Consider the following 13,074-nt stretch of genomic DNA (forward strand, 5'->3'; position numbering starts at 1 on the left):
CACATTTACACAGTGAGGGTTTCAGATTTCCAGAACACAACAGGGCACACAAGAGCTTAGCACAGTTTTTCCCTTTGGCCTGTTTGGCGTTCAGGAAGAAGCCAGAATGTTCCTGCTGGTGTAATTTTGAATTAAGATCCGTTGAATTTAGCTCTCCAATGTGTTATTTTTCCATCTGTCCCATACTTTAATGCTGTAACTCCAGACACAAGCTGGATGATGTTATGTGCTCTGTCAGAGGACCAAGAGAGGTTGCAGTTCAGATTTATTAGGATCTCTGGGATCCAACTTATTTAAATTGTTGTTGAATATTCCATACCTTGTAAGATAGCCATGCACCTATTTCCTCTCTGAGGAGCCTGCGTACGAGGTGTTTTTTTTTAAACCCTTGCAGTTCATCTTTCGGGATTGACTTCTTTTTTGTGTGTGGCAAGATCTGCTACCAATGTCCATAACGATCCCTGTTAGCAAAAGGATTCTCAGGTAGCCATGGTACAGTTTGAAGAATATATACACATTCTTCACTTGTTACACTAGTTTTCAGTCACCATGCAATATTTCTACACTAATCTTTAGGGCCAAACCCTGCAGTTTGTTACTAAGGCAAAACTCTCATTAGCTTCAGCGTTGCGTGAGCTAGGGTTGCAGGATTTGCTTCACAGAACACAAAGGAGAGAGCTACTTTAGTACTGAAAGCTGTTTGGAGAGAACACTGTGTCCATGGGGTAATGCTTATGCAAGAAAAATGTACCGTGGCTGCATGTTCCCTCATACAATTAAGCAATCAAGTCATATAATTTCCAGTTCTGTTGATTGCTTTACTGCCAGTAAAAGGCCACTTATATAACCTACCTGCACAGAAAACCACTTCTCTTTTCTGTGTGAGAGGAGGAGACTGATGGCAGCCTGAGAATTTCCATATGTGGTTTTGGAAGAAGTACTGCAGCTAGGACTCACCTTAATTAATACCCAAAGACAGCTTTGCTCCTGCCCTCATGCTGATGTTTATAAAGAGTAATGAGTTTGGTTTCTTTACATTAGGCATCCAGGGCTCCTTCACTGTGGAGTTTTTCTTTAAGGAGGACTTACCCCAGAGTTGGGAAGCATTTTAGAAAACTAACAATCCCTAGAAGCAACCCTGTCTGCCAGTCATGGTTGGGAAAGGTGACTCCACCAGGCCAAGAAACTTTGGGGCAGCTACAGAAAGAAAAGTAGTCAAACTTTGACATGACGAGGGAGGACTGAAATGGGGGCTAGGAAGGTTGAACTGGAAGGAGGGGGAAAAGAGGGCATGGAAAGGAAGAGTACAGGGGCTAGTGGAGGAAGATCCTCTCCTTCTATACCCTCGGGAATATTCAAGCATCACCGTTTTTATTGCTCTAATGCCCATCGTCCTCACTATAATTGTTGTCATGCACCTCTATTAGCTCAGGCTGGCCATGTGGACAGATGTCATATTCTGGCCCATAATGACTGGCTCTCTATGAGTGCCCAATGGGCCAGGTACTATTCTACTTCTAAGCTCCAGGACCTGGGGTCTCTTCTACCCAGAGGGACTCCGTGCTGGTCAAGGCAGCTGGCTGAAGGGAGGTGGGGAGGAAGGGAACAAAGAGCGAACACAGCATCCTTTCCAAATGTGAAGGAGCAGCTATGCTAGCATTCCAGGGCTGCTAGAGGCATTGTGCCTGCTGCATGGTACTAAACACTGGACATAGAAAATAGCAGCTGATTGTGAGCTAGTTGATCTATAGGTGAGATACCATTTTGTTTTTTCTTCATGGTCAGGCATTTCCCTTCACTATCTAAAAGCAGCCATTGAGTGGAGAAAGTCTTCCCTGCCAACAGCATTTGCTGATTCTGGTTGCTATGAAAACACACACTAAGAAATTAGTCTGGGCGATAAAGAGATCAAAAGCTTCCTCCAGGCCCAGCAAGAGCAATACTGAAACAGAAAACACACCCTTCCCCTTACACACACACATGAAAAGCAGAGCTAATGGAAATGTTAAAGCGTATCTATCATAGTAAAACATGTGCAGTGTACTCAGAGGGAAAGCAAAAAGAAAAATTAGACAGGAGACCACTTAGAATATTTCACAGGGTCATGCAAGAATTAAACAGAAAATGAATGTGTCCCTTGCTCCCCAGTGTGGCAGTGGCTGGGAAAACATGCTTCTAGCACAGGGGGTCTCAAACTCAAGTGACCAAGAGCCGCATTACTGACACCTCCCCCCGCCGCCCTCGGCCCTGCCCCCACTCACCCCTTCCACGAGGCCCCGCCCCTGCCCTGCCTCTTCCCTGCCCCCTTCCAACCCTGTCCCCGAAATCCCCACCCCAACTCCGCCCCCTCCCTGCCCCCAGGGGGCACAGGAGGGATGAGGGGTGTGGCAGGGGGTCAGGACAGGGGGTTGGGGTGCAGGAGGGGTGCAGCAGGGAGCTCAGGGCAGGGAGTTGGTGGGGGGTGCAGGAGGGTTGAGTGGTGTGGCAGGTGGTCAGGGCAGGGGATCAGGTTGCAGGAGTGGTGTGGCAGGGGGCTCAGGAGGGGTGCGGGGTGTGGCAGTGGGTTGAGGGCAGGGGATCAGGTGCAGGGAAGGGGGTTGGGGTTCAGGAGGGGTGTGGGGTGCAGCAGGGGGCTCAGGGCAGGGGGTCAGGGAAGGGGACTGGGGTGCAGGAGGGGGTTCAGGGCAGGGGGTTGGCAGGCAGCTCAGGGAAGGGGGCTGTGGTGCAGGAGGGGTGTGGAGGCAGCAGGGTGCTCAGGGCAGTGGGTTGGGGTGCAGGAGGGGTGTGGCAGTGGGTCGGGGTGCAGCAAGGGGCACAAGGCAGGGGGTTCGACTGCAGGAGGGGTCCGGGGGGGTGGGCTCTGGCCCTGCCCCCGTGCTGCTCTGGGAAGTGGCTGGAACGTCGGGGAGCAAGGGCACAGGGGCGTGTGTTGCTGTTGCATCAGGCACCGCCCCCAGCAGCTCCCATTGGCCAGGAACAGGGAACCACGGCCAATGGGAACTGCTGGGGGTGGTGCTTGAAGCAACATCAACACGCCCCCTGCGCCTCTCTTCCCCCACGTTCTTTCCGCTTCCCGGAGTAGCGCGGGGGCAGGGCAGGGCAAGGCAGGCAGGGAGCCTGCCCTGCCTCCAGTGCGCACCCAGCTGGAACCGCTCTAGGTAAAGGCTGGGGGAGGGCAAGGGGGGGGGCGTGAGGAGCTCACGGACCACAGAAAATAACTTTGTGGGCTGCATGTGGCCTGCGGGCCGCGTGTTTGAGACCCCTGTTCTAGGAGCATGGTGGTGGGGCAAGGGAGGGAAGAAATAATATATACCTTGCATCACTGAAATGTACAACTCTTGCCCGATCCAAGGAGTGGGGGGTTTATGGTCTTTGCATCTAGCACTCATCAGCTAACATGGGTCAATCTCACACGGGGCCCTTGAGTTGTGGAATTAAGAGAAAAATGAGGGGTCCCTAGAAGATTCCTTCCCCACTCCCAAAATGGAAAATAAAGTGATGCTCAGATGTCATAATGTTGCCTGTGGATTTGCTGAAACTGGGTCATACAGCAGAGCTGGCTAGTCTTGTGATATATGGAGAGGAGGATTAGAAAGAGGCTGTGTTTTTGGGGGTTGAATATCGGCTAAGCTTTGTTAGCCATCAGAGCTACATGAATGTGCTGGCTGGGTGCTCCTTTTAACATAACCACTTATGTTTAGGGCAGAGTTTCACACTTTTCTGTTCATGTACATCTTGCTTTATTAGCATTTCACAGTGTCTGCACCAGTGGCGCCTGCAACCTTATGCACGTTACACATAGTGTGTATCATAGCTAGCAGGGTTGCCAGAGGGTAACAGTGATGGTGGAAAAAGGGGCAGTTCCCCCAAGTCCCTTGTTGGAGAGGGACCCCAGAATAGTGTTGGGACCTGGCACCTGGGCATCACCGCACCACTCAGGTTCGGCCTGTTCAAAGTGGGGGGCAGCCAAACGTGAGTGGTACTGTGATCCCTGTGTGCTAGGTTGCAGCACCACTCACTCAGATTTTGCCCATCTGCTCCTCTGTCTCCATCAATGGAGGGGCAGATGAGCGGATGTGCCCTCAGGGGCACTGCAATACTGTGCGCCAGGTCACAATGTCTGAACAAAGGAGCCAACCTCAGCTCTGCAACCCAGTGGGGGGGCTGAGCACGTCGCAGACGCAGCAGGCAAGGTGCTGGGACCCAGAGCTGCAGTGGGCATGATCCCACTGGGGTTGGTGGTGATACTAAATCTCCCCAGCTCAATACTATGTGGAAAAAAATGTGTGTGTGTGGGGGGGGGGGGCTAGCATGTACCTCCTTCTTTTGTAGTCTGAGTTGATTAAAAATCCAGAGATACTGTCACAGGAACAAATGTGAGCTTGATATAATTGAGAAGGTGAAAAACTTATATGCTTACCAGACAACATAGACCTGGTGGTCATGAAACATGGAGTATGTGCTTTGTTTATTATTTAAATGCTGAAGCATTTGGTATCTCCTGCTGCATGGAGGCATCCCCATGATTTCAGCTCACCTTTGCCCTCACCCATTAAGGGAACAAGTTCTCAGCTCCGTCTGCAGAAGATGAAGCATGCATCCTGATTAGCATGAACATGATCGTCGCTCCTTGTGCATGGGAGATATAATCCTATTCTCGCTAATCAGAGATGCCTCTTAAAATCCCATGAGGGGTCATTTATCAGTACTTTTATCTGGCCTGTTATCAGTGCTACTTGCCCCAGCAATATCAAAGATGTAGTACATCAAGACTGCCTGTCTTTTTAAGGGTATGTCTACACTGGGAACTAGGGGTATAATTACCAGCTCGTGTTAGACATACTCACACTAGGCATCCCGAGTACGACACCCCCCAGAACCTCGTGTATATGACACTTGCTGCTGCCCATGCTACTGTGTCTACAATGGTATTTTAGCGTGCTAGCTTGAGCAGAGCTAGGGCAAGTATGTTTAATGCAAACTGGGATTCACACCTGTAGCTGCTAAAGGTAGCCTACAGTGATGCTGTAGCTCAACCAGGAGTTAAGGGCGTGATGCAAAAATCAGTTGGTGAAATTCTATTGCCTATCTTCTGCAGGAGGTCGGACTAGATCATTATAATGGTCCCTTATGGCCTTAGAATCTTGGAACAGAAAATTCATCTTTTGGAATATCCTTTCACTGGCTGCCTTTTTTCTATCACATCAAACATAAACTACCTGTCTTAAATCTCAAGGCTCTTCACGACCTATCACCACCCTCCCCATCATCTCTCAGTCACTATCAAAGTCAACTCCTGCCTCTGACCATAACCCCAAACTCTGGGGGTTCAGAGAGTGCTCCGCAGATGCACAGGCAGTGCAGATAGGATCAATAAAGTCCATAGTTATATAGGGTGGGCCATAGTTACGTAGGATGAGCTCCCACGGCTGTCCTTGCCTTCACTGAGAGTGGCAGGTGCTCCGCACCTCTGAAGATCAAACCATTCACTAGAGTCACTTGTTATTTGGAACTCCCAATAATTTGGAATGCAACAGCAGCCTCCTATACAACAAATAGACCTTTTATCTGCCTCCCTCTGGGAGGAATGACATCCACTCCATCCCCACCTCCCACATTTTTCCTCTTTCCTACAGAAACGCGAGAAACATTGTGCTTGCATTGCTGGCCCTTGTAATTACAAAGACCATGTCATTCTTTTTGCAGGAGAGAGGCCTTTTGAATGCAGCTGGCAAGAATGCAACAAGAAATTTGCCCGCTCCGACGAACTGGCCCGGCACTACCGCACTCACACTGGAGAGAAGAAGTTCGGCTGCCCTCTCTGCGAGAAACGTTTCATGCGCAGCGACCACCTGACGAAGCACGCCCGTCGTCATGCCAACTTCCACCCCAGCATGCTCAAGAGGCGGAGCGGCAGCAGCTCCAGAACGGGGTCCGTCAGTGACTATAGCCGTTCGGATGCATCAAGCCCCACCATCAGCCCCGCCAGCTCCCCGTAAACCTACCTGCACTGGATGTCAGCACTTTGCCTCTGACACTTATTGTGGAGTTGAATTTGTGTTGCACACAGTTTTAAAACTGTTGCTTATTTTGTTTTGTTTTTTTTCAAATCAGTAAGTAGCTGCCTCTCACTGCAACTTCAAAACAAGAACTCTTCACCTCGCCAAACAGGTGGCTGGTCTAACCTCACGGACAGATGGATCTTAATGTCCCACTTAGTGGCTCCTGCTGCCTCAATATTTCATACGTTTTACAGCCATAAACAGATGCTCTTGATTGTTGTTTATATATAAAAAAAACCAGAAAACCTTAAAAAAAAAAACAACCATCTATAATTCACCTCAGGTGTCCGAGCAATTTTGAGAGATCGGATTGCACAACACAAGCATATATACAGTTACAATTCAGTTGTGTTGGGATTTCTCTCCCCCCCCCCTCCTTTCTCAGGGATGGCTATTTATATTACACAGTAAGTACAATGAAGACATACCTTTGCCACAACCTTACTCGGTAAATATATTTGCACTCAGAAGCATTTTGTTAGGATTTTTTCCACACACGTGGGGAAAAAAACAAAAACTAGTACTGGAAGTTAGTGCCAGGCTCTTTTATTGTTTGATTTCAGTTACATCCTACCTTTGGGGGGCCCACTTTTTCATGCAGCTGCCCTTTGCTTTTGAGAGCAAGCAATCCTTTCATTTCTCACCACAGATGCTCCAAAAGCCAACTTCCTGTTGCAAAAATCTTCCTGTCCGAGTTGGATAAACTTTTCTTTTTAAAGCTAGATTAACTTCCAAGAAAGATTTCTAAATGAGATGCCTTAATCAAAGAATCTAAACACAAGGAAACACATTTACACTGGGTAACAGCTTTTCCAGCAAGGTGGTATGGAATTTTGGCGGCATTTTGTCTTCTATCTGTCTAAGTTATAAGCATTCTCTGCACTGCCTATCAAATATGGGACAACGAAATATTAAAGCAAACCACATTGACTTGAACAACTCCCCCCCACCCCTTTAAAAAAAAAAAGAACAGAGAAAACATTGTAGCTGAACCAATGCCCATCAAAACTTTTATCAAGGTACTTACCTACTGTACAGCTGGATGCTAACACAAAGAAATTGCTTAAGACAAAGTTTCTGTACACTGTTGCATCATAACTGTGGTCACCGATAAAAAGGAAACAAAAAACATGCATTTTTAAAAAAGTGTTACAAAAATGGTGTTTTAGCTCAAAAAATACTTCAGGCTTCTCTTTCACCTGTAAAGCAGCATTCCATAAAGCAATGTCCCCTTCACCTATGAGAAATTGTATATTAAAAAGGGGAGTTGTGATTTTTCTATCCATTTTTAATACTAGACCACTTTATCGGGTATATATCTGTGCTTTATAAATGGTATATCATATAGCAAAGGACCAGAATATTGTGATGTCACAGAGACCTCATTGTCAGAAAATATACTTTGTTTGGATTGGCTGGTTCAGATGGTGCATATTAAAAATTCAGGTGCTTTTGGTTTTGGATTTTTTTCACATTACTGTAAAGAATAAATGCAGTCAAGTGTAGCACAGTGAAAAGAAACTCAATACACCAAACCTGCTGTTTGATATAAAGTGAATGCCTCCACATTCCAAAGGAGTCTTGATCCATATCTTACTTGCTGCTTTGCATTGATCCAATTTTACTAGGTTTTTAAAAAAATTTGTACTGTATATTAACTGTGAGAGGCTATTACATTATAGATTTGTATGTAGTTTCATAGGTACTTGCATACCATTTACATTGTTGATAATTCCAAGCGCTCTTTCAGTTGTATGATTGGTAACTACTTAAATACAGGTTAAAGTGCAGATATTTCAGTATTTTTGTGTATATTTGTTTTAAACTTCACCTTTACAAAAACAATTTTTTCTATTGAATTGTAAAATCACATAAGGCTGGACATTCTGGTTTCATATGATGGATGGAAAAAGCCTTTTGATAGAAGTCCGATTATTGTTTAACTTGTATGATGAGTTGCCTACACACTGTTGGTTTAGAAAAAGCCATGTTCATTTACCTCCCTAGTTACAACTGTTGTAATCTCTTCTGATAAAATACACAACGTTAACATTTTAATACAATTCAGGTAGCAGGAATTCACTTTCCGATGGTTTTTGCAGCTCATAAGAGTGCTTTTGTGCTGTAGTTAGTAAAGGGACAATAAAGACAACTAGCTTAGAGAATTGTACAGGTCAGTTGTGCCTAATGCACACACTCTATAAACAGTTCATTAAGTGTAAAAATATTTCTCTAATCATGAATAAATCTTACTATAGGGTTAATGATACAGGAAACAAAACTGAAAACAAAGGATGATTACAAAGTACTCATCAAAAAAGTGATGGCCTTTATGTGTTATGGCTTCAATCGGGTATGCTTTATCATCTCCAAAGAAAGCATTATTTTCTTCTTAGTTCTGTTGCAGAATACAATTCAATTCCATCCATTATAATACATGGTGACATTGATTTAAAACAGGTTCTTGACCTATCACTGAAGGCAAAATTCAAGTTTATCAGGTATACTAAGAATTAAGGTAACTCATGTAAAGATACGGATTAGTTTATAAGCAAAATGCTTTGACAGTCTCAGTCTAGCTACAGCAAAAGTTTGTCCCTACTGCTCTAGCAGCACTGGAAGAGCATAGTAAAACCGTTCTGAATAAATCTTTCACCCAAACAAACTGTAGCTTTTATCTACCTGCTCTCAAAAATATTTGGATTCATTCTGTAACGTTAGATGGAAGCAAAAATGTTGAATGCAAGCTGTTCTCAATGGAATTCCCAACTCAACCAAATAATCTCATGAGAAAAGCCATGAGAACAATTTTATTCTTAAACTGGGGCAGTATCTGTGTCAAACCTTCAAAACCTTTGAATTTCTTCCACATCAGAGATAAAATGTTGTAGTTAATATTCAGATGTGTCATGCGTTAAGACCCTGGCTAGAGTTTCAAAACTGACATTAAATGCTTTCTACATTAGTGGCCATAAATATTATGAACATTTAGGTTCTTGTTAATGCCAGTTTAATAGCGACCCACACTAGTGCATCTGTTAATGGATCAGCAAATTGATTCAGAGATACAGTGAAGAATCCCTTCCCCACAATCCAATCCATTGGTTGTTTTAGAACTGAATCTGAACAGCACCTCTCTCAAGATTCTCTTAGCTAAAGGGACAGTTTTGGTTTCTCCAGCATTTGTCCAGAAGCAGAAGTGGCAGCAATATCATAAGATTCCGTTCTCATTCCTCAGTTTTTGCAGACTCACGTAGCCTAGACTGTTCAGATAAAACATTTGAAATCTGGATGTTTATCCACACGGACCCCCAAAGGCCAAACCTTTTGTGGTTTTATCCAACATTCTCACTTAAAAACTAGTCTCCCATTACTACACCCAAACTGCACATTCAGGATACACTGCTTTGGCTAGGTACAAATTCTGTCCACTGCTCCATGTCAAGTGTTTATTTCCTTCCTTCCAAGCAGAGAGACCCAAGCACTCAGCTGATATGGCTGGTCCTGAACAATGAAATTGCCTTGAGATTTTAAATTTTTGTTTTTATTCAACAATAAATTCATTAATAGCAGCAAACAATAAAACCCTTAGGATTTGTTTACAGTTGTCCCCAGCCCAGGTCCTAGCTTCTTTTGCTGTAGTTAAACTGAAGTGCCATGATGTAAGAAGAGCCTACAACATTGAAAATGATCGTTTTAGTTTTCTTGGAAATTGTAAAGATTGCTGTGGTTCTCCATTAAACGTCCATTAAAATAAACTGAAGTCTGATTGACTGTAAACTACACACAGTTTGATATAAACTCTGCTTTCTGTTTTATCAACATTAAGGAGTTAATTTTGTTGTTGAGCTGGAACCAGCACGATTTGAGGACAGTAGTTTGTTCCCTCCATGGGTTTCCACTCAGATACTTTTAAATATACAAATTTATTCTAGTTACCAGAAAATTGCAGTATGATCCATTGGACATAGTTTAACTTCCCTCTGTGGAAAACCCAAAGTGCATTAATGGCCATAAAACTTCAGTTTCCTGTCCTGCTTCTTAGAAAGGAATCCAGCATGGTAAGCTCTAGGCAGCTGGGCTGTGTCATATGAGGTGCCCCCACATCCTTAAAGTCTGCAAACTAGTTGGCTCCTTGCCTTTATAGCATTTCTTTGTTTACATTGGGTAATGGTAAAGGTATATATTTATAACAAAACAACAAAAGCCTATGTTTGATAGGAACACCTAATTTCTGTATAAGATGATGTGTTTTCTCTATGTACCCTACCTTCTTTACTGCATTATTACTTGCAATACATTCTAGCCTTGCAAACTTCTGTACAGCTTTAAACCCTCATTACCGTGTATCAAGAAGTTCAATGCTTTTTGTATGTTTTATATAGCCAGTATAGCATCAGGTATAGGAAATGGCCATGTGAGAGCTCATGAAGTCCTCATTCGATTTCACACCTGGCTTTGTCCAGTCAGAGTATCTGATGTGAGTTCTAAGTTTTGTACTGCGTGAATTGTGTTATGTTTTGAGACATGCTTTATGAACAAAGAATAAGGAAAATAAGACTCTATATTTAAAGCTTGCCTTCTCATAGCCACTTGCGTTGCTAATTTCACCAACTGATGCCCACAAACTGACTTTCTGGTGCTCTGTTACTCCCATATGCCTCATGTTTGTGCGTATAGATGCTCATGTGTAGATATGACGGTGAGCAGTATAATGGGTTTATATATTTTTAAGCGTTGGGGATGACTATATAGCCAGCAGGTGGAAGAGAACATAACTAAATAGTGCTTGTTTACCCCCAAAAGAATAAAAAATAGAGTGCAAGAAACAATACTTGAGGGAATGTTGACAGAGCAATGATAGGTATCTATTTTGTTATAACTAGTGATGAGTCTGACCCAAAATCCTAGAAACAAACATTATTGGGACTTTGGGAGAATTTGGATCTCCATCTGAACTTTGTGGTTTAGACCCATCTTTAGTTACAACTATAGTTAGTTGTGTATGTACATTGTGTGTGTGTACACGTGCACATGTTCATGCACGGACACACGTTTTATAGTCATATTTTTCACTTTTGGTGAAATTTGATGTTACATACATCATTTTTACCTGGACAGTTTTATCAACAGCATTTCAATGCTTTCCTGGGTCACTTTTTAATCTTTCTAAATCACTACATTGAAGTATTACAGTTGTACAGTTATATTCTGATCTATTCTTGCTCTGCTGTAACTTTTTATGTATTTTGTACTGCATAGAGTATATATTGTAACAATGTCCTAAGCAAAAAAAAAAAAGAAATTAAAAAAAAAATAATAAAAATAAAAAAACCCAGTTGTAAAATACCATCTTAACTTGTATGCATGGTTAATGACATTTACATTTTAAAATAAAATTTGTAATTAAAAAAGATTTGTTATTTCTGTCATTTTCCTTTCCTTGGGCATTAGAGTAAAGACATTTATACAACTGCTAGGGATTTTTTCTCCTAAACTGAAATAATTACTTTTCAGTTGGACAAAAAACAAGGGAAGGTTTATTATACATCTAAACAAAACAAGAACAAAAAACCCCACCTTAGTGGAAACAGAGATTTGCTTTCATTTACAGGTTTTTGAATGTTATAGATCTGATGAAATTAAACATAGTATTACTGTAAAACTGAGTAAATTTAATATCAGCACAAACTCTATGCATGAGTGACACATATATATGCTCTTTTTTGCCTTTTACTGGGATTTTATGCTTACTGAGTCAAATCTAGAAGTCCTTATTGAAGATTTATGCTCCCAATAATCCCATTGGCTTCAGTTTTGTTGTTCTGTGCCGGCTGATAGTGGGGGGAGGGGCAGCAGAGTGAGGGCAGCTGGCTTCAGCGGTGTTACTGAGCATGATCAGTCTGTGAAGGGTAAGTGGTGATCAATAGCTTCAATGAGAGTGGTTAAAATTCAAATTTTAAGGCCTGATGCATTCAAGAGCTCTTCAGTTCCCTGTCTGCTACCATTTTTCTGTGGCTTGGCCCTTGGAGAAAGAAAAGCTTTCCCAAGTTGAGCTCGTGTAAGTAAGCAAGTGCACAGACATTTCCTATAGTTCATTAGCTTGAAAGTTCTTCTACAATGCAGAAGCCTTGAAATACACATTTTAAAAATATAATTTCAGAAATTCACTAGCACCAACTATAGAGAAAACAGAAAAGCTCACATTAATGCTGAAAGGGAATGTAATGATTGTGAGATGTGCTGCATATGCAGCATTAGACAGCCAAGTACACCCATTTCCCCCTTATGTTTGAATAATGCAGGGATAGATGAATAGATTTTCTTCAAACTTGCAAGTAGGATGAAAAAACCCCAAATTCCCTTCTAAAGGTCATTTCTTGGGAAAGTTAAAAGCCACTGAAAATACAGGTTTAGAATAAAAGTGCTTTATTGACCATAAGTACTGAGTTGCTACCTCAATACTATAATGTTATATGCCTACACACCCAGACACCCACACGTTTAAATATATATGTTAACACATTCTAATTCACAGAAGAAACTGCTGTTGTCAGATTGATAAATGTATGAGGTTTCTGCCTTGCCTATGACTCAACACTTTACCATTAAATGTTTATAACCTTGGCAGATGTCTATCTGTTCAGAAGATAATAGATCATGTTGCTGGATCTATAGTGGGATTTTCCTAAGGTTACCTGCAATTGCATTTGTAAGTGTCAGAATACGCCTCCTTAAGGTTCAGTCCTCCTTAAGGAAACAAACCCACAGTATATGTGCTAACTGATCACAGGAGACTAATTAGAACTACAAAAATATAAATGCAATGTAGATAGAGACAGAAAGAGGAGAAGTCAGAGAGAAAGGAGACTGAAGCAGAAAAAAAGATGGGAGAAATATGAAGGCCAAAAGGATCAGAAAGCCCAACCAACATTTGAGCAGGCCAAAAAGGTACAGCCTAGACCCACTGGGCTCAAAAATCTTAGGGCTGGCTAGCTGTTATTTTCAAATA

The 13,074-nt window shown here is 42.7% G+C and overlaps 1 protein-coding gene across 1 annotated transcript in view; it reads left to right on the top strand.

The window, feature by feature from the left end:
- The window catches only part of KLF13 (Kruppel like factor 13), a 54,479-nt gene extending 47,462 nt beyond the window's left edge, over positions 1-7,017 (top strand). The window contains exon 3 of the mRNA XM_044980925.1: positions 5,707-7,017. Coding sequence (XP_044836860.1) covers positions 5,707-5,999 — 293 coding nt within the window. The 3' untranslated portion in view covers positions 6,000-7,017. The remainder of the gene's footprint in view (positions 1-5,706) is intronic.
- The last annotated feature ends 6,057 nt before the right edge of the window (positions 7,018-13,074 follow it).

The sequence above is a fragment of the Mauremys mutica genome, chromosome 11 (genome assembly GCF_020497125.1).
Source record: "Mauremys mutica isolate MM-2020 ecotype Southern chromosome 11, ASM2049712v1, whole genome shotgun sequence".
NCBI lineage: Eukaryota > Metazoa > Chordata > Testudines > Geoemydidae > Mauremys > Mauremys mutica.